This window comes from Pelobates fuscus, chromosome 2, assembly GCF_036172605.1.
Source record: "Pelobates fuscus isolate aPelFus1 chromosome 2, aPelFus1.pri, whole genome shotgun sequence".
Lineage (NCBI taxonomy): Eukaryota > Metazoa > Chordata > Amphibia > Anura > Pelobatidae > Pelobates > Pelobates fuscus.
This window is the reverse complement of record NC_086318.1, coordinates 63,590,256-63,616,770: the sequence shown is the minus strand read 5'-3', so window position 1 is coordinate 63,616,770 and position 26,515 is coordinate 63,590,256. Positions and strand designations below refer to the sequence as shown.

The 26,515-nt window shown below is 40.9% G+C and overlaps 1 protein-coding gene across 3 annotated transcripts in view; it reads left to right on the top strand.

Moving 5' to 3' along the window:
- Positions 1-26,515, top strand: part of TPO (thyroid peroxidase) — a 211,446-nt gene that overhangs the window by 5,797 nt on the left and 179,134 nt on the right. For 2 of the 3 annotated variants that reach the window (XM_063442213.1, XM_063442212.1), the window contains exons 3-5: positions 13,674-13,749; positions 15,539-15,639; positions 17,236-17,368. In XM_063442213.1, coding sequence (XP_063298283.1) covers positions 13,674-13,749; positions 15,539-15,639; positions 17,236-17,368 — 310 coding nt within the window. Of the gene's footprint in view, positions 1-13,673; positions 13,750-15,538; positions 15,640-17,235; positions 17,369-26,515 lie in introns of those variants that run through there. The other variant, XM_063442214.1, reaches the window with a different exon arrangement.

Here is a 26,515-nt window from a genome sequence, read left to right as displayed (position 1 = left end):
CCCAGGCCGCCCGAAATTCTTTTAGGACCGGCCGCGGTGGGCTGGCCCTTTAAATGCTGCAGCCACTGAGCGCTCTGTAAAGAGCGCTCAGACGGCTGCAGCAGCTTCTCCCCTCCCTCCCCTCCCCTGTAGCGTGGCCGAGCCGGTCTCCGGTCTGCGGTCCCGGCCAGAGTGATGGGAAGGTGCACACTGAGTGTGCACTTCCTGTCAGTCCGGCCGGTTACAGGAAACAGAAACTCCTGTTCCGCGTGGAGTTTCTGTTTCCTGTAACCGGCCGGACTGACAGGAAGTGCACACTGAGCGTGCACCTTCCCATCACTCCGGCCGGGACCGTGGACCGGAAAGCAGCTCGGCCACGCTACAGGGGAGGGGGTAAGAAGAAGGGAGGGGGGAATAAAAAGAGGGGAGGGGGGAATAAAAAGAGGGGAGGGGGGAATAAGAAGAGGGGAGGGGGGGAATAAGAAGAGGGGAGGGGGGAGTAAGAGAGGAGGGGGGAATAAGAAGAGGGGAGGGGGGAATAAGAAGAGGGGAGGGGGGAATAAGAAGAGGGGAGGGGGGAATAAGAAGAGGGGAGGGGGGAATAAGAAGAGGGGAGGGGGGAGTAAGAGGGGAGGGGGGAATAAGAAGAGGGGAGGGGGGAATAAGAAGAGGGGAGGGGGAAATAATAAGAGGGGAGGGGGGAATAAGAAGAGGGGAGGGGGGAATAAGAGGGGGGGAATAAGAAGAGGGGAGGGGGAGTAAGAGGGGAGGGGGGGAATAAGAAGAGGGGAGGTGGAGTAAGAGGGGAGGGGGGAAATAAGAAGAGGGGAGGGGGGAAATAAGAAGAGGGGAGGGGGGAATAAGAAGAGGGGAGGGGGAGTAAGAGGGGAGGGGGGATAAAAAGAGGGGAGGGGGGAATAAGAAGAGGGGATGGGGGAGTAAGAGGGGAGGGGGGAATAAGAAGAGGGGATGGGGGAGTAAGAGGGGAGGGGGGAATAAGAAGAGGGGAGGGGGAGTAAGAGGGGAGGGGGGAATAAGAAGAGGGGAGGGGGGAATAAGAAGAGGGGGGGAGTAAGAGGGGAGGTGGGGGAGTAAGAGGGGAGGTGGGGGAATAAGAAGAGAGGAGGGGGGAATAAGAAGAGGGGGGAGTAAGAAGAAGGGAGGGGAGGGGGAGATTAAGAAGAGGGGGAGAGTGAGGGGGAGTAAGAGCGGGAGGGGGAGTAAGAGGAGGGGAGGGGGGAGAGTAAGAGGAGGGGGAGAGTGAGGGGGGAGTAAGAGGGGAGGTGGGGGAATAAGAAGAGGGGGAGGGGGGAGAGTAAGAAAAGGGGGAGTAAGAGGGGAGGGGGAAGTAAGAGGAGGGGAGGGTGGAGAGTAAGAGGAGGGGAGGGGGAGAGTAAGAAGAGGGGGAGAGTGAGGGGGGAGTAAGAGGGGAGGGGGGAGTAAGAGGGGGAGAGTGAAGGGGGAGGAAGAGGAGGGGAGGGGGGAGAGTAAGAGGAGGGGAGGGGGAGAGTAAGAAGAGGGGGAGAGTGAGGGGGGAGTAAAAGGGGAGGGGGGAGTATAAGGAGGGGAGGGGGGAGAGTAAGAAGAGGGAGGGGGAGTAAGGAGAGGGAGGGGGGAGTAAGAAGAGGGGAGGGGGGAGTAAGAAGAGGGTGGGGGGAGTAAGAAGAGGGGAGGGGGAGAGTAAGAGGGGAGGGGGTAAGAAGAGAGGGAGGGGGGAGTAAGAGGGAGGGGGGTAAGAAGAGAGGGAGGGGGGAGTAAGAAGAATAGAGGAAGGGGGAGTAAGAAGAGAGGGAGGGGGAGTAGGGAGAGGGGGAGGGGGAGTAAGAAGAGGGGGCAGTAAGAAGGAGGGGAGATAAGAAAAAGAAGGGGTGAGTAAGAAGAGGGGGAGTAAGAAGGAGGGGAGATAAGAAAAAGAGGGGGGTAAGAAGAAGAAGGGGAAGTAAGAAGAAGAGGGGGAGGGGGGGTAAGAAGAAGATGCATCCCTATACATACACATAAACACAACATGCTTCCCTTACACACAGAGGAACACACAATGCATCCATTACACACACACACAATGCAACCCCCACACAAAGACAATGCATCCTTTGCACACATACACAGAAACAGACAATGCAAACACACACACACTGCTTTTCTTACATACACACAGAAACACAATGCATCTCTTACACTCAATGCACACACATACAGACACACACCTTGCATCCCTTGTGCATACAAACACAGATTCACACAATGCATCCCTTACACACAACCAGAAACACATAATACATCTCTTATACACAAATACACACTGCTTCCACTACACACAAACACACTGCATCACCTGCACAAACTGGTATCCCTATAAACTACATACCATAAGCACACATATTAGATCCTCTACAATAACTCATAACACATCCCCTACACACTCCACTCCCTGTGAGCGAACTCATGGGTGGGTGGAACATATAAGTGGACTTATGAGTGGGCCTTATGGGCATACTCACCGTCAGGCCCTGGGGCCCAGACCTTGAGCTGTGTAAGAGGCCCCCAAAAATTCTCCCAGAACATTGAATTTTGTGACCACAGTTGCAAACAGCCTCCAGAGATCCTGTTCTACACCAGACCAGTGGAGCCAAACTGCAGCTCATCATCATCCTCATCTAATTGTAAGTAGACAATCTAGTATATTATTAGTGACACTAATCTATAATTTACCTCACATTAAAGGGACACTATAGCTTAATGAAGTGGTTGTGGTGTCTATAGCTGGTCCCTGCAGGCTTTTTAATGTAAACACACACTGTGTGCAGCACTGGCGTTAGTTCACATGGCAGATCATATGGGTGGGGCATTGTGATGTCACATGGGGGGGGCGGCAAATTTATATTTTGTCTAGGGCGGCAAAAATCCTTGCACCGGCTCTGATCCTGGGCAGGTGCACCAGTCTACTGGTGACCCACAGGAGGGGAGTTCACTGATTGCACTGCACTCTCCTCCTGCCCAGACCCGTCTTGACCGCAGTGCAAGTGCCCTCTGCCCTCTGCCCCTAATTTACAGTGGCTCACACTCACAACAAGCAGTGCCTGGAGCCCTTTGCAGAGACGGAAACAAAGAGGTTCTGCGGCAGCTGGCCGTCCTGCAAGCATTACATTAAACAGCTGTTCCCCATGCAGCCACAGGTGGCGTTGTGCTGGGAGACTGTGATTACTCTTCACTTCCTCCCAGCCCACAGAGCAGCACATGGGGGAGAGAGAGGATGAGGCATGATTTAATCTTACAATAAATCCTCTAAGCAAACCTTTATAAATTTGGGGGGATCAGCTCTGTTTCCACAGTTTATTGGTGTTTACTCTGATGTCTGTATTAATATTGAGGGATGTCCAAGTAGTAACATCAGTGTGTGTCAGCAGGGCCAGCCGTTGGGGTGGGCAAGCTGTGCGGTCACGCAGGGTGCCATGACAACAGAGGCACCCGGCGGCCAACACAGCTCACAAGTTGGGTACACCAGCATATTTAATTTAAACGATTCGCTGGTGGTCCACTGGTGCGCACCAGCAGTAGGTGCAGTCAGATCATATCCTCTCCCTCGTAGTTCCAGCGCTCAGTTAGTGAGTCAGAGCACAGGCTCAGAGATTCTCAGCCTGTGCTCTGACAACATTGAAAGTCAGAGCCGTGAAGGAGTGGGTATGGCAAAGAGCTACTGATTAGCATAACATCAATATCCGTCATAAAACCAGGAAAAGGTGGGCATGGATGGTGAACTGATTTGGTGGCGCAATGGGCCACTTGACTGGTTTTGCCCTCCCAGGCCTAAGGCTGCCAGCCCTCCCCTGTACAGGTTTATGCACCTCCCATATTGAAGGAAATTAGGTTGCAATAAAAAAAGAGAGAGAAAGCGTTAGGGACAGTTTGAAGACAGAACGTGAGTTGAAATGGGATTAAAAGGAAGGGATAAGAAACTGGAAACAGCCTATAGGAATTAGCTATATTTGTTGGACAAAACAATTAACTTCACAACTAAAGATGGAAATTGGCATATGTTGGAGAAATAATATCTCGGCCAAGAATGTAAAGAGGGAAACGTTTGGATCTAGTATTAACTTTTACGTAAAGATCGAGTAAGCACTTTAGAGATATTCTTTTGTTCCAAATATAAAGTATATGAGGAACAGATAAGATTACCGCTATCCACATTCAGGGAACTTATCCTTCACAGGTAGAAAGAAGTATGTATTTAGTAATGTCGTTCTCTGTTTGTGGAATATTTTGTGATTTTATGTCTGTATGGTGTTTTATAAGATGGTAAAAAGAAATTTGAATACAGACTATTTGGGAAAAATAAATATAAGGAAGGGACAGAAAATCTGAAAAAAAGACAGGATAGAAGAAAAAGACCAGGAAAAATTGGCTGCAATGAAATATACACAAGGAAAACAATACAAGTCTAAAATGTAGAAAACTTTATGAATAGTGCAGGATAAAAAGAATGAAGGAATAGGTTTTAAAATAAAAAAACAACAACAACATAATACTTGTGAAAGGGAGGACAAAGTGTGAAGTGTATAAACTTCGCTTGCCACACATTCAAACAGGCATCTTTATTATTCGGTATTACATAATATAGCAGTTTATATACACTAAGCAAATTCCTAAGGCTGATTTTTCAATACATATCTCCTACAGGTTATTTTAGTATTTTTCTTTTTAAGACAAACAAAAATAACATATGTCTGCTAAAATATATAAAGTAAACCAAGAAAATAAAATACATATATTGCTTTCTAGTGTTTATCTCTTTTTTCATATCTAACTCTCAACATTAAAAACCTTTGTTAAGTGCATTTGTAAAATTTTCAGACAGTTTCTTTTCTTTTCTGTTTTGTGACATAAATGTTAATGTTCTCCCCTAAACGATTTTATAAAACACTTAAAGCCATAATACCATTTATTTTATGTCTGCAATGGTGTTCAAATGTTTTGAGAATATAACATTTGCTATACTTAGTGTATTGTATACACTCAAATTATTTAAATTTTTGTCTATGGTTTGCATCACTTTTTTTGTGTAAAATATAAATTATTTGTAATTCTTTATTTTTGTGGATAAAGCATTGTGGTTACAATTTCACATGTTAGCATAACTTTGAATACATAACACTAGTCTGAATAACAATTATAACATGTTTGTGGGGACTATCCAATTTTTAAATGTGTGATAGCCTTGGTCGCCCTCTCTCACCCGTCCAGGTGGGGATTAGTGTTGTGCCAGGGGGCGCATGTGTATTGCGGTGGGTGCCCATTAGCACATTGGTAAGAGGTTGCGCATGGCATTAATAAAGGGCCCATAAAGGGTGGGGGGGTAAGGTGCTGGGAGTCACTCGCTTAGCGCTGTGACTGCCCATACACTTTAGTGTGGGTATATTAATGTGCCTTTTGGCAAAGGGCACACCTGGGAAGGTAGGTGTCTGGCTTGGGTCTTTTTGGACCTTGACGGAGCATACACTTAAACCAACGCTAGCCGAGTGTGTGGGTAGCTATCAATTTTAAAACTGTTTTTCACACACATAGTACGTGATGGGTGGGGGGAATAACTTAACCGGGTAATCTGGACAGTAGCTGTCGGAGCCAGTGGGGGGAGGTTATAAAAAAAAAATTAACATCTTTGGGAACTATTAATGCACCTGTTGTTGTAACACGTTAAAGTACATGGAACCTGCGCAGCTGCGCTCGGATCAGGTAGGTAGGGCAACCATCTGCAGAGCCTCTCCTCTGGGCACGAAGGGGGTAATATCTGTCACAGTCCAGGATGGTTGGGCTATTTCTTGGGTCGTCTGCGCCTGTATGCTTAGCAATCATAGGAAGGTTGGTATTTCCGATGTATGTGTTAGCTTGTGTATCGTGCTAGCCTTGTCCACTTGCAGGCGCCGTAGTTCCCACTTGTATGAGATGGCTTGTTCCTGTAGAAGTTGCGTGACCTGGAAAAAAGACTTCCTCCATTGTATGGTGTGTCTGTAAAAGGCTAGTTGCGCTGTAAAAGGCTAGTTGCGCTTCTTCGAACTGCACCGTGGGAGAGCCTCTTGTGGCCCCCATTAGTATTCCCCGGTCTGAGTCTCTCACGAATCTTATCAGTACATCACAGACTCCAACACGCGGCATGGAAGGTGCCCTGGAGAGTCTGAAGCAGGAATCTATGGTTACTTGCTTAGCTTGCCGTGGTGTCAGCAGCTTGGCTATGAGCCTGCGGCAGTAATGAGGCAGTTCGGTGCCAGAAATTGTCTCCGGTACTCCCCGGACTCTTAGATTCTGTGCCTTATGCCTGTCTTCAATGTCGGCTAATTGGGCTTGTTGATCAGCACCTTGTTTGCGCAGGGAGTTTAATGCAGCATCCGTGGCATTTTGTGCTAGGGTAGTACCTCTTATGCCTTCCTCCGCCGCCACAACCCTGTTGGTGAGTGTAGCTACGTCTTCCCTCACAAGCGCCATGTCCGCTTGGAACATGGTCTTTATTTCCTTCACCAGGACTTTTATATCAGCTTTGGTGGAGGGTGCTGAGTCCCCCTGATCCTGGGGTCCCTGGGGTGGCCGTTGCACTCGATGCAGGGTGGAGGGCTCTGTGTAACTGCTATCCTCATCCGAGGATTGTGAGGCATAGGCTTCGGGTGCCATCTTGGGAGGTACCTGCTGCGAGGCTGCACGGAGAAAAGCTCCGATATCTCCGGATCCTGCGCTCGGATCTGCCCGTTGTTTTTTGTTCTTTTTCCCCATGTTGTGGGGAGCCTGTGTGCCGTCTGTACCGCTCGGTAAGTCGGTTTATTGCGTCTCCGGGTGGCCGGTTACTATCCAGTGCACGGAGCTGCAGTAGTCTGCGACTATCCCGCTTGGGCGCAGGCTCCGCCCCACCCTAAAATATAAATTATTGGAACTTTTTCTCTTTTCAGCTTTTCCAAAGTGGCAAATTTAACACATTCATATTGAATCTCTCTGGGGTTTGGTCTGGTAGCCCTCAATTTCAATGCTGTGCAGGTGTGGACTAGTCCACTGGGATATTTCTCAGAAAACTGTAGTATATAGAGATGTGGATATGTTTTCAAGTGCCTGCAGAGTGAGGTTGTAGGGGTATATGGGACACCATCAGTAAAATTTATATATTGTGTCACGAGTGGCGGTACGGATACAAATACCCCTGTGTGCCTGATGATGATAGGAGTCAACCTCGTGGAAATTTGCAATAAGGGCCTGTTGAGCACCATGGTTTGTGCAGCCACATACCAGGGCCATGATGCAGCTTCTGCGGATCCCAGGAATAGGAGAAAATATGGAGACCACCCAGGATCTGGATAGGGAGGCTCTGCAATAAATATGTGTCCAGTACAGAAACAAGGCAAGACTAGCACAGGCACCAAAGAAGAATAAGACAAGACTAGACTAGAGCAACCCAGAACCAGAGCAGGACATAAAGCAGAGTCCAGAACATGTACACAAAACATGAGGGAAACATGAACAAGACATGGACAGGGCATGGACAGGACAGGACTGGGAAGACAATGTAGAGATACATGGCAAAACAAGAGGAGACATAACTAAGTACTAATATGTGTAATAAACATTGGAGATTTAGACATACATAAATGGCCAAGATGTATGCAGCCCACCACTGCACCAAAGTACTCCAATTACGGTGGGTACTAACTGCCTAGATATGCACGACTAAAAGTACAACAATAAAACACACAGCACTTACCTGCAGATGATTCAAGGAATGAGCAGAGGAAATTAAACCACTACCCACAGGACCTGACTGAAACAAAAATGATTAATGGGAAAGGAATGGGTTTGCAGGGCCGCAATCAGGGGGTGACAACATCTTGGCCAACATGCCACCGGACCACCAGGGATTATGGGATCTCCCCCTTCCCTGAACCAGGTAAGAAACAGGGAGGAGGGAATAAAAGTTATTACATTTACATGCATACACTACTAAACACACACTGCATTCACTACACTAACACACACACTGCATTCACTGCACTAACACACACACTGCATTCATTACACTAACACACACACTGCATTCACTACACTAACACACACTGCATTCATTACGCTAACACACACACTGCATTCTTTACACTAACACACACACTACATTCTTTACACTAACACACACTGCATTCACTGCACTAACACACACTGCATTCACTACACTAACACACACTCTGCATCCACTACACTAACACACACTCTTCATTCACTACACTAACACACACTCTGCATTCACTACACTGATACACACACACACTGCATCCACTATACTAACACACACTCTGCATCCACTACACTAACACACACTCTGCATCCACTACACTGACACACACACTGCATCCACTACACTAACACACACTGCATTCACTACACTAACACATTCTGCATTCACTACACTGACGCACACTCTGCATTCATTACACTGACAAACACTCTGCATTCACTGCACTAACGCATTCTGCATTAACTACACTGACACACACTCTGCATTCATTACACTGACACACACTCTGAATCCACTGCACTAACACACACTGCATTCACTACACTAACACACACTCTGCATACACTACACTAACATACACACTGCATCCAATACACTGACACACACACTGCATCCACTACACTGACACACACTCTGCATTCATTAGACTAACACACACTCTGCATCCACTGCACTAACACACAGTGCATTCACTACACTAACACATACTCTGCATACACTACATTAACACACACACTGCATCCAATACACTAACACACACACTGCATCCACTACACTAACACACACTCTGCATTCATTACACTAACACACACTGCATTCACTACACTAACACATACTCTGCATACACTACACTAACACACACACTGCATCCACTGCACTAAAACACACACTGCATTCACTACACTAACACACACTCTGCATACACTACACTAACATACACACTGCATTCAATACACTGACACACACACTGCATCCACTACACTGACACACACTCTGCATTCATTATACTAACACACACTCTGCATCCACTGCACTAACACACAGTGCATTCACTACAATAACACATACTCTGCATACACTACATTAACACACACACTGCATCCAATACACTAACACACACACTGCATCCACTACACTAACACACACTCTGCATTCATTACACTAACACACACTGCATTCACTACACTAACACATACTCTGCATACACTACACTAACACACACACTGCATCCAATACACTAACACACACACTGCATCCACTACACTAACACACACTCTGCATTCATTACACTAACACACACTGCATTCATTACACTAACACACACTGCATTCACTACACTGACACACACTCTGCATTCACTACACTAACACACACACTGCATTCATTACACTAACACACACTGCATCCACTACACTGACACACACTCTGCATTCACTACACTGACACACACACACTGCATTCATTACACTAACACACACTGCATCCACTACACTGACACACACTCTGCATTCACTACACTAACACACACACTGCATCCACTACACTGACACACACTCTGCATTCATTACACTAACACACACTCTGAATTCATTACACTAACACACACACTGCATCCACTGCACTAGCACACACACTGCATCCACTACACTAACACATACACACTGCATCCACTACACTGACACACATACTGCATCCACTACACTGACACACACTCTGCATTCATTACACTAACACACACTCTGCATTCACTACACTGACACACACTCTGCATTCACTACACTGACACACACACTGCATTCATTACACTAGCGCACACTGCATTCATTGAGGGGCGGGAGGCCGGCTGGGCGGGCGGGGGGGAGGTGTGGGGGGCCCAGACCTTGTGCTTTGTCAGTTGCCCCAAAATTTCTGGTGGCGGCCCTGTGGGTTTGGCAACAAAGAACAAATGTTTAAAGGAATCCAAGGAATTCCAGGAACGGAATACAGGAATGAACCCAGAAAACCCAGCATAAAGAAAACCAGACATGGAATAGAAAACCAGAAAAAAAAACAGAAAAACTAAACAAGAATTGTAAAAAGACTACTAGATACCAGAGGACAGGAGGCGACATATTGTCTGTGCGGTGTGTCTATGCACACAGAGATCTGTAGTTTTTGATAAATTCATTAATTTGTACTTGCCACCAGGCCAAATGTTTGCCAGCACATTCCTGTTCTAGAGTAGTAACCAAGAAGCCAATAGCCTGGGACAAAGATATATTAATGATCAACTTTATGAAGATGTAGGTACTATGTCCAAAGAAAGTTAAATATTTTTTTCTTCTAAGTTTAAATTCCATTTGTTTTACCATAAATATGCGTGGAATTTACTCAATGTATTGTAATAGTGTTGCTATTATTTGTGTAATGTGGTTTGTAAGAATAGTGTAGAGCAGTAAGTGACATTTAACTACCCATTGAAAGCAATGAAAAACTTGCTAAGTACAGTGGGTTCCTGGGAAAATAAAGCAGTGAGAATGCACATGTTGTGGTATACAAAATGGGTTCTATGACAAACAATCCTTGACTATTCTTGCAGGTATGAGTCGTAGAAGATTGCATTGACTTTACTCTAGTTTTAAGGGCCTTATGTTGAATAAAAGGCATCCCTGCTTTTTATTTGGGTATCCATGACTTTTGTGTGAGAAGCCAAATGAACATATGTAGTCTGGGCCTGTATCTGCAATTCTCATAATGCACAAGGTTATGACCATATAGATTAGTTGAAGGAAGTGCATGCAAGACATTGTTGAGAATATGAACAAAAATGCGCCAGTTGCACTTCCACCAGTTTGGAAGTATAAAGTAATGTACATTGGCATCGTTATCTTTCCTAACAGGTTGTGGAGGTCAATCTAAAAATTTGATTTTATTATCAGTAAAGTGCCAATATGTTATACATTGTTGCATTGCAGGTGAAGATTTTACTATGGAGCCTAAGGATGTTTTCATTATTATCATTATTAGAATTTACATAGGGACAACATATTCCACAGTGCTTTACGATGACAGAAAAGCTAAATATTTGAGAAGTGAAGAAGACTCTGCTCAAATGAGGACAAGCTCTGAGGGAGACCAAACTCTGAGGATGTATGTGTCGTTGGGTGTTTTGCCTAGATACACTTAGTGGTGAGGTGGTCTAACTGGGAGTCCAACCTGAGTTTTCCATATCCACAATACTACTGCTCAAATCAGCTTATATAGATTAATTAATCCACTACCTCGTTAGTGGTCAAAGCAAAGTATTATCACTTGTTTCAAATTAACTACTTGTTTGTTTGAATGGCTTTTTTGTTGTTGTAAACTATCACATTTAACTAGGTTTGAGAATCAAGTTCATAGACTGCATTGTTCTGTGAACCAATTCACACGTATCTTTCAAATCCTGCTAATTGAATTTGTAAATAATACACAGCTAAAAAGCTTTTTAAATATGTTTTAAAGTTTGGCATCTTCTATTGTGAATATCTTGACTGACATGAAAGTCATCATATGAAGGTAGGATAAGTGCAGGAAATAATTATTCTAAATATCCCAAACAACATTCTCAAGTATGCCAAATCTTCAAATTCTCTCTTGCTTTTTGTTCACATAAATAGATGTGATCTTTTTAAACTAAACCACCACAAACAGGTGGATAGTGTGAACGCATATTTTAAATGCTACATACAAAGAAAAGGCAGTTACTCTCACAAAATGTGAGATAAATGCCACCTGGACATATAAAAGTATCCTACGTGGAATAATACGTATCTATGGTAAGTAACAATCAAATGTAGTAAAATTATGTAATATACAAAGACAAGAAAAATCAAAAGTAAGGAAAATAATATATATATACAGTGTGACCTTGAGCCTTATAAAGCTGTTCCTCTACCTAATACTGCTGTATCACAAGGAAGTAAATCCAAAAGATAATAAGAACAATATGCCCAGGGCTGGCTTTATTCAATTGGCCAAAATGAGCAGTGTTCTAATCTAGGGGTTTAAACCTAAATTGATGCATGATCAAATTCCTTGTGACCTTGAATGGGTTAAATTCCCAGCAAATGTAAAAGATAGGATATCTTAAACAGGGTGAAGGTTCAACAGATTAGTAGCTATAAATAATACACCGATATCCTCTATATATGATTATGAGTATATAAAGAGACTTTAGATGCACGAGATTCCGCATTCGTAATTAATGTTTAATGGTATCAAAGTAAGTCATCAGATACAAAGAGTCCACATTGTACATCGTGTATATGTGTATAGGTAGAGGAAATAGATGAAAAAATAGATAAATTTGAGTCAAACCATTTTACACTCAGAAGTGCTTTAATATCACCAAATGTGAAAGACGTGAAGTGAAATGCCCATTTAAATTTAAGAACTGTCCCGACGCCTGTTTTGGAGCAAAGGTCTGTGCTCCTTCGTTAGGGGGAAAAAAAAATCTTTCAAGTGTATGATGGTTTGACTCATATTTATTTATTTTTTTAACTATGTCCTCTACCTATTTTGAGTGTATGATTGTTTGACTCATATTTATTCATTTTTTTCATCATTTTCCTCTACCTATTTAGCTAGTTTTTCAGGGAGAGAGGCTTGATTTATCTTACCCTATCTCTCTATACTGTCTGATACACATATTATTGATGTACCATGTGCACTCTTTGTATCTGATGACTTACTTTGATACTCTTAAGCATTAATTACGAATGTGGAATCTCAGGCAACTAAAGTCTTTCTATATACTCATAATCATATATAGAGGATATCGGTATACTATTTATAGCTACTAATATGTTAAACCTTTACCCTGTTTAAGATATCCTATCTTTGAGATTTGCAGGGACTTTATCCGTTTGAGGTCACAAGGAATTTGATCATGCATCACTCCCTGATTAGAACATTGCTCATATTGGCCAATTGAATAAAGCCAGCCCTGGGCATATTGCTCCTATTATCGTTTGGATTAACTTCTGTGTGATACAGCAGCATTAGGTAGTGTAACAGCCTTATAAGGCTTAAGGTTACACTGTATATATATATATATATATATATATATATATATATATATATATATATATATATATAGTTTTTATTTGGTTACTTTTGATTTTTCTTGTTCTTGTATATTACATAATTTTTCTCCATGTGTTTGTTACTTGCCATAGATACTTATTTTTCCACTTAGGATACTGTTATATGACCAGGTGACATTTATCTCACATTTTGTGAGAGTAACTGCCTTTTCTTTTTATGTGGTGTAGATTGGGGTCAAGCCCCGAGACACCCATGGAGTGTCTCACTGGTGTGTGGATTCCGTGGAAGGGTGTATACATACAGTTACACACATTCATGTGTGTATGCTGGTATATTCCCTGTTACTGATCCTTTTGCTTTTTTGTATATTTTAAATACTGCAAACTGAATTTGTAAATAATACACAGCTAAAAAAAACATTTTAAAAATGATTCAAGTTTAACATCTTCTTTTGGGAATCTCTTGACTGACATGAAATTGTCATGTAAACGATAGGATAAGTGCAGGAAATAATTATTCTAAATTTCCTAAACAACATTCTAGAATATGCCAAATCTTGAAATACTCTCCATTTTTTTTTGTTTAGAGATGAAAAGATGTGATTTTTTAAACAAAACCACCACAAACAAGACAATATTCTTGATGATGGATAGCGTGAAAAGGTAACTGAATTATTATGTACGTTTTCAGTTTTGGACTCAACGTCACTCGCAAACATATTTCTCACTTGTACAGCGAAAATGATTAGTGTATTTTTTCTAGCTTTTAATCCTCTTGAGTTCAAACATTTGTTATGCAAAACAGGAACAACATAAGCTGGCAGGTCCACCACAAACAGATCAAGCAGCAATAATGCTGGACATGTTCCATACACTGAGGTGCCTACTGATAAGTCTTCTAAATCAAGTATTACATTACTTTAGATTTTTTCCCTTGTTGGGTTGTGTTTTACCTTACTTAACTATGACTGCCGCTTGGGGAAACTCATGTTTAATTACACTACAATACACTGAAATTTTTTAATTCAACTGCTCGATCCATTTGTGGGGAATGCGCCAGATTCTTTTATTTCCTGTTTTGCCTTTCAAAATTTTGCAGTCAGTCGGAGCTCCAAATGACTTCTGGATCCTTAACACCAAGTGGGTAAGGACGTTTTTTTTATTATACTTCTAGATCTTTTATGTTTATTATCTTGATCCTCTCTGCTGCCACTATCAACTGTTCTACTGCAATATCCTGAGGTTCAGCTAAGGGCTTCTCTTCATGCCATCATATACAGTGATTTCATTCTCTTGTTTTCTATCATGTTCTTTTTAACTTATTTTTACCCTGTCTCACCAATACATTAACAAATATCTGCTATATAATATTTCCAAGGTTGGAACCCAATTATTAATGCACTAGGCATGTATCATGCATAAAATATACAATCACTAAATAGCCACGATTGTAAAAAAAAAAAAATACTTGCCTATGATTTTCCCACTTTACACCTTTTATAATCGACATTTTGGATTTCTCAGTGCCAACCCAGTATCTCCAATATTTCTGTAGGGATTTAGTGGCAATGCACACTTAGTGCTCTTCAGTGGGTACTCATTCTTCTTCTTGGAGGAGAACAAGCAATGCTTAATGCATTATTCCTTTTTATCTATACCTTTGTTGCACAATTAGAAACTCTATAGGTTATGAGAAGGCCTACCAGAAGGTGAACATTTCATCAGAGTGTTTAGCAAATGACAAGTCCAGTTTAAAAGGACACTCCAATGCCAAAATACAAAAAAATAAATATCACTGTTTAGTAGATATACCCAAATGAATATTTTCATGTAATTAATTAAGACATTTTCATTGGAGTTATATCTAAAAACAGCTTGCAAAACCTGCAGATCTCTTGTCTGCTGCCTTTGCAAGTCCTCCTCTTCTAACTCAGTCCAGGCGTTATGTGACTGTTCAATCACAGACTTCCCAATGCAGCTCAATGAGAAGGCAGTTACTGTGGGCAATTGCTGCCTCTTGAGTTCAGTGCAACTCAACTAACCAAATCAGGAAGTAACAGGACATATTGTCTGCTTGAAAAGCCTGGGGGTGAAAACAGTATAATTTATAAAAGTATACATTTCTATTGAAATCTGCACTTTTTGAAAAATGAAAAATACACTTTTCACACATAAAGCTTTTCAGCAAGCTAAAGTGCTTTAGAAGTCTAGAGTGTCCGTTTAAGCTCGGGTGAATTTTTGCAATGAGATTTATTATGTATGATAGCAGTCCAGATGCCTAAAGTGTCTTTTTAAATGTGTGTTTATAATCAGATTCTCCATAAATATATAAAAAAGGATAATACATGTAAACTCCATCATACCATCACGTTATAACTGTTTGTTTATAGCATGTAAAGTAACAGGCTGAATAGTAAATAACGTCATTTATTTCCATATCCTTTATTGCAAGTTTAAATCACAAGGAGACAACAAAAGCTTCAGCATATCAGAAGAGTAAATTTATTGTCAGAGCTGCGGAGGAAAATAAAAACGTCAGAGAAAAAATCCCAAGTAAGAAAAGTTCTATCATTTAAACAGCAAAAATATATCTGGATATTTTCAACAACAAATATGTTTTTCATGCAAAAGATTAATACACTTCTTTCATAACCAGTTTAATAAATGGAATGAACATGTTTATTTTCTTACTGTTCCTTTACACCTAATGACGTACGGGGTTGTTCTCTAGAGTAATAATTTAAAGTAAGTTCAAAGTGAATTTCATATTAAAAACCCAAACAGCCAAACTGGTCAAATTATCTAAGTCAGTTATACCTCCAGTTTTTTTCTATTTTGTCCTTAAACTTGTAATTAATTTTAACCCCTTAAGGACCAAACTTCTGGTTTAAAAGGGAATCATGTGTCCTTAAGGGGTTAAATCCTCACTTTAGTGTTTGACCCTTCAAAGATCAGCTTGATATCAGTCAAAATATGAAGGGATTTAGCTTTCCCAGAGATAAACTTGTTGAGCTCACATTTGGAGCCACCGTTAACTATGACCTTTATGACTATTATTTAATATTTTTGGATAACATTTACAAATGATTTAATAATTTCAAGAAGGTTAATTTAAAAAAAAAATGAAAATATCAGAAAATATATGATGTTTAAAAATATATCAATAAAAAGAAATATATTAAACTGTATATCAAATCTTAAATCATTTATAAAGCTTATCCAAAAATAGCAAAATAAGGCCCTGTATGAGGCTATCATGTTGAATTTGTCCTACTCTATCTCCAGATGTTTATGTTTATTATTAATAAGCGCCATTAATGGTTACAGAGTGTAGTCCGCTTTGAGGAAAATAGCCAACCTAAGCATTCTGTTGTTTATTTTAATGCAATAAAATTACTTTTTAGTTGTATTTATCTGTGAGAAAATAGTATTGTAAGCACATAGCAGTCCGTTTTCAAGTTTTATCAAATGGTGTAATTTAAAGAGAGCTTAAAATAGGCACCAAGACCACTTAAACTCATTGAAAGGGTCTGGGTGCAGTGCCTCAGTTCCCTTAACCCTGCAATGTAAAACATTGCAGTTTTTAGAGAAACTGCAATGTTTCCATTGCAGGGTTAAGACTGCCTCTAATGGCTGTCTACTACTAGAGGAACTTTCTGCAAATTGTTACGCAATTAAACACCATGAAACGATGCTGGACATCCTTAAGCTTTTCATGAAGACATCCAGAGTCTCTTCAAAGCATTGCGAATGCACATTAGGTTCTACCTTGCGATGATATTGGAGAAGGCAGAGACAGAGCCAGCGTAGAGGGACTTTGGGACTGCAATCAGGTAATTGTTTAAAGCGTTGTTTAATCCTTTCATTGCAGCAGGGGTATGGCCTGTCGGGGCAGAAGGTCGCTGCAGTGTTAGGAATCTGTATACCTAACACTATAGTGTTCTTTTAAGTACATTATTATTATTATTATTATTATTATTATTATTATTATTATCATCATTTTATTATTCATTTAGCGCCAGCAAATTCCGTAGGGCTTCACATACCTATGAGAAGTTAATGCTTAACTTAATATTATTGTGAAGAGGGCCTTCTTTGTGTATGTAACTTGTATTTTTCAATTGTATCCTAATTTTAATTAATTTTAAGGATTCCCATCTTCTGAAGTCATCAGTATTATTTCAAATTCATTTGGCTGCATACCACAACAACATCCACTGCTATGTCCAAACAACTGCTTGGCTTTGAAATACAGGCATATCACAGGTGTCTGCAACAACAGGTAAACATCTGTTTTCTGATTCTTGAAATGCAAAATGTGACGCAGATGTGTACATTTGGTTAGTTTTATGCATTTTATATATTATTTTTGCTATTTAGAGAAAAAAACAGTCAAAGTTACAACATTTTCAGCTGTTTTGATTTCTTTTGCCACTATTATATTTGACATTATTAGACTTCACACATAGTAATATATATGTTAAAATCCTTTGAATGGGCAGTGTTGAAATTAATCCATTCAATATCAAGTTGATAAAATAATATTGCACCTATTGCTCAATGTGTATTGAAAATGCCATTTTGGTAATCTCTAATCATAATAATAATAACCCCTTAAGGACAGAGCTTCAGAAGCTTGACTTACGCTTAATGACACAAGCAATTTTTGCATTTTCTTGCTGTTTGCGTTCAACTGCAATTTGCATCTCTCTCATTTATTGCACCGACACATATTATATACTGTTTTTTAAAGGACAGAAAGGGCTTTAATTTGATATAACATATAAATATATAAATGCTTACTTATTATAAAAAAAATACAGAAAAATGCAAAAAAAATGAAAAATATTGTTTTTTTTTACAGTTTTTGCAATCATAATGTGTGCATAATTAGTGCAGGTTAAGGAAAGTAATTAAAAATAAATTAATTTATTTGTTCTGATTTACAGAATATATAATGTGTCTGGGATTTTAAGTTTTTTTTGGTAGTTACAGGTCACAAAGCACAAGGAGTAAAATAAAATTTTAATATGGAGTGATTTTAGAATTTGGTATGTTTGTCTTGTAAGCCTAATAGCCATAAAATAAAACAAAATTGCCACACAAAAGTATATATTTATATAAAGTAGACATCACAGGCTATTTACCTAAGGTTGTTTTGACACTTTCTACGTAGCCATTTTACCGCCAACCTCTGCTAAATATTGGAGTAAAATTGTGTTTTTGGGGGGTTTTCGCACACAAACGTATAACAAAGAACTTCTCATGTGTATTTTGTAAAGTTGTTGTGTGCTATTCCTGTACAAAGTTTTATTATGTGTTCAGTTACTTCTGCTGAGTACAACGGTACCCCCATTGTATGTCTTTGGCACTATTTTGTGAAGCTACAGTGCCATATAGGAGACCTGTCCTTTTCAGTATTCACAGTAGAATTTTGAGAGACGGATATAATGAGCCTATGCTTCCATTTGGGGTATTATAACAGTTTGACTGTTCAAAAACCCCCACAAAGGCCTACCATTTGTAAAAGTAGACACTCCAGGGTATCTCATAAGGTGCATATTGTGCCTTAACATGCCCCCATTTTTTTACCATTACATGCCAAAGTATGTGGTAAAAAATAATTGTGTGCATTTTTTACATACGGATTGCATTTTTGCTGGGCATTTTGTATATTTCATATGTGCCACTAAGTTCAAACCCCCCAAATTATGCTCAGCTAAGTCTTCTGAGTAAAAGGACACCCCCATTGTATGTCTATGGCACTATTTCGTGAAGCTACAGTGCCATACAGGAGACCTGTCCTTTTCAGTATTCACAGTAGAATTTTGAGAGACGGATTTAATGAGCCTATGCAGCCATTTGGGGTATTATAACAGTTTGACTGTTCAAAAACCCCCACAAAGGCCTACCATTTGTAAAAGTAGACACTCCAGGGTATCTCATAAGGTGCATATTGTGCCTTAACATGCCCCCATTTTTTTACCATTACATGCCAAAGTATGTGGTAAAAAATAATTGTGTGCATTTTTTACATACGGATTGCATTTTTGCTGGGCATTTTGTATATTTCATATGTGCCACTAAGTTCAAAACCTTCAAATTATGCTCAGCTAAGTCTTCTGAGTAAAAAGACATCCCCAATGAATGTCTTTGGCACTATTTTGTGAAGCTACAGTGGCATATTGGAGACCAAGCCATATCAGTTTTTACAGAACTTTGAATTTTGACGCTGGACCTATGTGCAATTTCCAAGCATCTTCGTAAGTTTTAAATTCAAACTACCCCACAAAGGCCTACCATTTCTTAAAGTAGACACCCCAGGGTATTTCAAAAGGCATATTTTGAACCTTAGCGTGGGATAATTTTTCCGCTAGCTTGTACCAGGTGTAGTGGTAATAAGCGTTTTTTCTGCCTTTTTGACACACAAAGTGAGTTTGCACAGTATATTTTGCAAACCTTATGTGTACCACCACTCTATAATACTTTATATGTTGCTCAGCTATGTCGGCTGAGTACAAAAATACCCCCGTATGTACCTTTGCCAGGTATATGTGGACATCGGAGGGGCACATTTGGGACACAGCCATTCCATTTTTTTTCAAACTTTACATTTTTACGCTGTGCCCATGTCCCATTTTAGAGTATTTTACCAGGCTATATAATCCAAATACTCCATAAAGCCATACCATTTCTTAAAGAAGACATCCCAGGGTATTTCAAAAGGCATATTTTGAAAATTAGTGTGGGATAATTTTTCCGCTAGCTTGTACCAGGTGTAGTGGTAATAAGCGTTTTTTCTGCCTTTTTGACACACAAAGTGAGTTTGCACAGTATATTTTGCAAACCTTATGTGTACCACCACTCTATAATACTTTATATGTTGCTCAGCTATGTCGGCTGAGTACAAAAATACCCCCGTATGTACCTTTGCCAGGTATATGTGGACATCGGAGGGGCACATTTGGGACACAGCCATTCCATTTTTTTCACACTTTACATTTTTACGCTGTGCCCATGTCCCATTTTAGAGTATTTTACCAGGCTATATAATCCAAATACCCCATAAAGCCATACCATTTCTTAAAGAAGACATCCCAGGGTATTTCAAAAGGCATATTTTGAACCTTAGCGTGGGATCATTTTTCCGCTAGCTTGTACCAGGTGTAGTGGTAATGAGCGTTATTAAATGTATTTTTTTACTTTTTAAAACTTTTTTTTACTTTTTAAAACTATTTTTTAAACTTTTGTTTTGCTTATTCATTTTTTTAAAGTTTCCTAAACTTTCGTAAAACTTTTTTTTACAGATTTAACATTTTTCTAAGCTTTTTCTTTTACCGTTAACCCCTAACTAGCAGTAAGCAGCACTAACAGTAAATTCCCCATTTTCCCATAACTCCCACCCACCCCAGCTAGCAAAATATTTAATTATACAATATTTAAATTAGTTAATTAAATTAATTTAACCCCTGAGGGTTAAAAAATAAATAAAAGTTAATCGTCAGGGGTTAAAAAAAAATTAGATCACAGTATAATACTGTGATCTGTATTTTGATCACTGTAGGCAGTGATAGACTGGCAGGCAAGGGGTTAATTTTTATTTGGACTGGGTAAAGGGTTTATTTTTTTTTATTTTTTACTTAAACGTTATTAAAACTTTTTTTTTACTTAATTTTTTAACTTTTTAAAGCTTATTTTAAAACTTTTTTTAACGTTAACCCCTAGTTAGCCTAACACTAAATCCCCCAATTCCCCACTAACTTCCACCCTCCCCAGCTAGCTAAATTTATAATTTTAAAATATTTAAATTAATTAATAAAATAAATTTAACCCCTGAGGGTTAAAAAAAAAAAGAATTAACCCTCAGGGGTTAAAAAAAAAAAAATCAGATCATATTAAAATGTAATCCCTGCCAATTGATCACTGTAGTCAGTGATCAATTGGCAGGGAAGGGGTTAATTTTTTATTAATATGGGTAAAGGGGGGGTGGGATTTTAATTTAACTTTTTTTTTTAACACCAGGGGGCAGGATCACTGAAGATCCGTCTCCCTGCACTTCACACTGAACCCGGAAGTGCAGGGAGGCGGAGGTGAGTATAGAGAGCACATGTGCCCGCTCTGGCATGCTGTCAGAGCGGGCACATGTACTCTGACAGCCCGATCCGGTGCTCCCGGTCTGCCTCTAATGCAGAGGCAGACCGGAGCACCATTAACCCCACGATCGCCGCGATTGCGGCGATCTGGGGTTAATTTTACCGCGTGACGGACGAGGTCCGTCACCCGTCGTTAAGGGCATCCCCAGGATGACGGACCTCGTCCGTCACCCGTCGTGAAGGGGATAATACACACTACATATAAACTATAACAAAGTCATGTGACAAGTGTTCTGCCTTAAAGGACCACTATAGGCACCCAGACCACTTCAGCTCAATGAAGTGGTCTGGGTGCCAGGTCCCTCTAGTTTTAACCCTGCAGCTGAAAACATAGCAGTTACAGAGAAACTGCTATGTTTACATTGCAGGGTTAATCCAGCCTCTAGTGGCTGTCTCATTGACAGCCGCTAGAGGTGCTTCCACGATTCTCACTGTGAAAATCACAGTGAGAAGACGCTGGACGTCAATAAGAAAGCATTGCGTAATGCTTTCCTATGGGCTGTTTGAATGTGCGCGCGGCTCTTGCCGCGCATGCGCATTCGGATCTGATGTCGGCAGGGAGTGGAGAGTTCCCCAGCACAGAGGGAGCCCGGTGCTGGAGAAAGGTAAGTGGCTGAAGGGGTTTTAACCTGAGGGTGGGGACCTGAGGGTGGGGGGGGGGGGACATAATGCCCCTATAGTGCCAGGAAAACAAGTTTTTTTTCCTGGCACTATAGTGCTCCTTTAACCTTTCTATGGATGCACAACCATTGACATTTCTTGAATAAAGTAAATGCAATGTATATTATGTGTCAATTATGTGTTAAACAATAATATGTGCAATATTTAAACTATAATCTCTAATGTGTATATTACATTAGTATACACATCAATGAACAATTAATCACATAATCCCCTGCATGATATTTGTAAGTTGAAAGTTTACAACAATATCACTAAACATTCCTTTTGTAACTTAGGAACACCTTTGTCTACGTGTACAAGATATGGTTCACAAGTTTGAGGAAAGAATTATGTTTTATAATTTATAAATCATATGGAAACAAAACAAGTGTATTGTTTTTATTAATACTTAATATGTAAAAATGCAAAGGAAATTGTGTGATAATCTCCACATTTGAATCTAAACAATATAATTTCTAATTCAGAATTGCATTTGATTTCCAAAATAATTTGTCCCAAATGTGCAAATTCACTCTGTAGCAATTAGATAACTAACAAATATCTATTCACATAATAGAATCACAAATACCAGAATTTTCCATCAAGGCACTTCTCGTACAAGGCCCCTAAGTCACAAAGAGACTTAGAAATACTGCTGAAGTCAAATTCCTCCATGCGGATCTAGAATCATTTCCATACATAAGGCAGTTTGTCAGACTGTTGTCAGCTCAGCAGATTTTATCACTTTTTGATATTGCTCATAGAAACATCGAATGTGACGGCAGATAAAAACCATTCGGTTCATCTACTGATTCTGATTCCAGAAAGGTAAAAAGTACATACACACAAAGTGTGCAGTTTCAAATAGTTATTTTATTTTAATCTCAAGTTAAAGAGATAGGAACTATAAATCGAGCTACCATGTCAATGCACCCCAATATTGGTAGATACTTCTCTAAATATAACTTTAGAAAGCCTTGCTTCATTCTTCATAATTTGATCGAAGAAGATTGTTAACTAATGCCTAATGTTGTTCCTTCATTGCTCCTATTACAGACAGAACTGGATTAACCATAAGGCAGTTGCCAAGGTAGCGTAGGGGATAGTGAAGGGAGTATTGTAGGGTGTCCCAGAAATATGATTTTGGTTTTCCCCTATATCCATTCCTCTGTAAAGAATGAAGGGGGCCCAAACGGGTAACCTGCCAAGTGCCTAATCGTTCTCTGATTACGGCCACAAACCATAGATTCAGAGGCCTGGAATAACTGTTGCTAGCATTATATAAAATTCTTAGAAGCAAAATGTGAAATAAAAAAAAGCCATATTCATTTTAAAATTTCATTACAGCATATAATGACAATGAATCATCCTTCCAATAACCCACAACAGATAAACCCATACAATTATAAAAGAATGCATTCTATATATTTAGTGGGTTTTGAAGTTTTAATATATAAATGCATTTGTGAGTCCAAGAACCTCCCCTTTTTCTTTGTTAAAATAATCTTCAATATTGAGCATATCTATTTAAATGGCTCCTCTGGGTTGTGTCTAGGTTTCCATTTTAGCCTTTTGTCGGCTAGTAGATGGCTGATGTACCCAGCATTTGCTGTTAATTTTAAATAAAACCCACTACTTTGCAATGGTTTCCCAGCAGCTAATTTTATCACATGACAGGAGGCTTCATATTTTGCTTTACTCTCTTTACTAAAACTCCATAGCAGTAAAGAAAGTGAATAAACGTTTTAACCAATCAAAATGCAAATAGGGAGTATATTATTTCAGTCAACAGGCTCCTCCTCCTCTTTCTTTACTGCTCCATCGCAGACAGGTCAGAGTTTTTGGCTCTTCCCTATTTTACCTCATGTGAATGTTTTATTTACCTTTTTTCCTCATATATACTATTTTATTATCTAACTTTTTCATTATCTATATAGTTCTGCTATTTTCTGTAGTCTCTAAACCGTTTTTATCCTACTATCTATCCTAATGTTTAGTACCACCGGGGTTACTTCACCCTAGTGGTAGTTTACCTCTCTCCTTTCTGCTCGGGTTTTTCCCTGCATCCTTCTTTTTTCCCCACCTTGCCGCCGCTCGGAGGCTATTTTCCGCCGCGTTTTCCGCGGCCCTATTTCAGCCGCGGCTTCCTTCTCGCGGCGGCCATTTTTAATCCCGCGTCTCGCGAGATTACGGCCGCCATTTTAGGACCGCAGCAAATTGCCGCGAAACCTCAGAACGGCAAGTTCAACGGACACTGCAAGCCTTTCTACAGTCTGCTACAAGAGGTCAGTCACTCAAGCTGTTTAAAGGCACATCAGGTATTAACCTGTGCCTGACTGGGGTGCTGCCCTATATATTGTGCTGCTAAGGAGGTCGCTTTGTGGCCACCTCTGTCATACTGGGTGAGGCCCAGAATACATTTAAAATCCCAACAAGTGGTCTATTTGCCCTGCTGGGGCCTAGTGGTTACATTGGACATTATACACCCTGCTGGGGTGATTATATAAATCGGATTACTATCCTGCTGGAGCTTAATCTCCAACATACCACTACTCATACCCTGCTGGGGTATCATTTTATTACAACCCTGCTGGGGTTATCTGGCTTACATTTGACCAGTTACTATACCGTCTAGACCCTGCTGGGGTACTCGGTTTTATTATTATTATTATTATTTATTCCAATAACCCTGCTGGGGTCCCGATTGTACTACTATACAAAATTTACGTTATTGCACCCTGCTGGGGTATTGCATAGCGATATTACTACAGTCTATATCGACTAAAATACAGCAGACTGACCTCTACCACGCCCTGTGCCAATCATATACCCAGACACCATGGAGACCTCTCAAACCACAGATCTCCAAAATATGGTGAACGAGGCCGTTTCTGCCTCAATGGAGAAAGTCCTCTCCAAGATGATGGCCTCTGGCTCCGACAAGAGGAAACCATCTAAAGCCCACCCATCCCGCCATGACTCCGATTCTGATGCACAAGAATCTCACAAAAGCCCTGAAACTCTCACGGGCAAACGCCAGTGGAAAGGCGAAAAAGACCACTCACATAAAAGTAAAAACCCCGCTAAACGCGCTAAACCCATTTCTGCCACCATCACGAATCCCCAACACGACTACTCTTCGGATGAAGAACAGTCCCAAACTAAACCCATGGCCATTTTAGATGAATGGCAAGCGGACGACTCAGACTCTAATGAAGGTGGTTGGGGTTCAGACTCCGGATCCCAATCATTTTTTCCGCAACACACATTCATGGGAGAACCCCAAGACCAAGATAATGCGGATAACCCGCAAGAGGATGAAGACACCATCCTTGACCCACTGGGACAAAAACTTTTTGACCCAAGAAAAATTAGACACCCTCGCTCAAGCGATTGGACACCTCCTGACCACCTAGCGAGGTTTATGCACCTCTGGCTACGAAAGCCCATGGACAAAACGGTCCGCAACCGTTTGAGGTCAGAATGCCCAAGGCCTTTTCTACCCGACCACGTGGCGGACACGCCAGAATTTGACCAAGTGATGACAACTTTTATGTCACGAGGTGGCCGTGACCCACGAAAAGGCGTGGAAAAAGGGTTTAGAGGGGTTCAAGATAAACTTCTGGACTCGGTGGGACCACTATCCAGAATTATGTACTTGGCTGATGATGCTCTAGCCAAAGCCGATCAATTTGACCCTACTATGGTGCGCGAATGGGCGCATGACGTGCGGGAATGGGCACAAAGGTGCTTTTGTTTTGTGGGTAATGCCAATGTCGCCTTATCATCTGAGCGACGCAAAGCAGCACTTCTCCGCATTGACGGGAAATTGGTGGAGTTGGGCACCAAGGAGTTAGGTCCTATGGCACAGGGCAAGCTTTTCGGAGAACAATTTCTCAAAGAATTAAGCAGACATGTTAACGTATACACATCCCTGAACAAGGCTCAATCATCAATGAGAAGAGTCTTTAGACAAAACCCCTCTAGGGGTGTTTTTGGACGGGCTGGCCGCCAAAGGGGCCGTGCTGCCAGCCGCTTCTGGCCCTCAGGCCCCAGAGCTACAAGACCACAGCCCTTTTACCCAGAGATGGGATACCGACCATCTTCCTACACACGAGGCGCAGACAGAGGTCGCGGACCACGCACTCGAGGCAGAGCACGTTTCTCCGCAGGTAAGCAACCAATTCACTCATGTTTCCCTTCCAATGCATACAGCAGGTCGCATATCTCTTTTCTTCCAGGAATGGACTTCAATATCCGCGGACGCATGGATCCTACAGACAGTACGAGGCTACGTCATAGACTTCGTAGACCAACCCCGACAGACGGAAATACCACGTCCCATCAACTGCTCAAGAACAGACAAATCTCTCATCAACGAAGAACTACAAACCCTATACTCAAAAGGCGCGATAGAACCCGCGTCCGAACCTCGAGGTTTCTTCAGCAACATCTTCTTAGTCAAGAAGAAAACGGGCGATCTACGACCAGTCATAAACCTACGACAACTCAACCAATACGTCACTTACAACCATTTCAAGATGGAAGGCATACATCTGTTAAGAGACCTCCTACAAGACAAGGATTGGTTCACGAGACTGGATCTCAAGGAC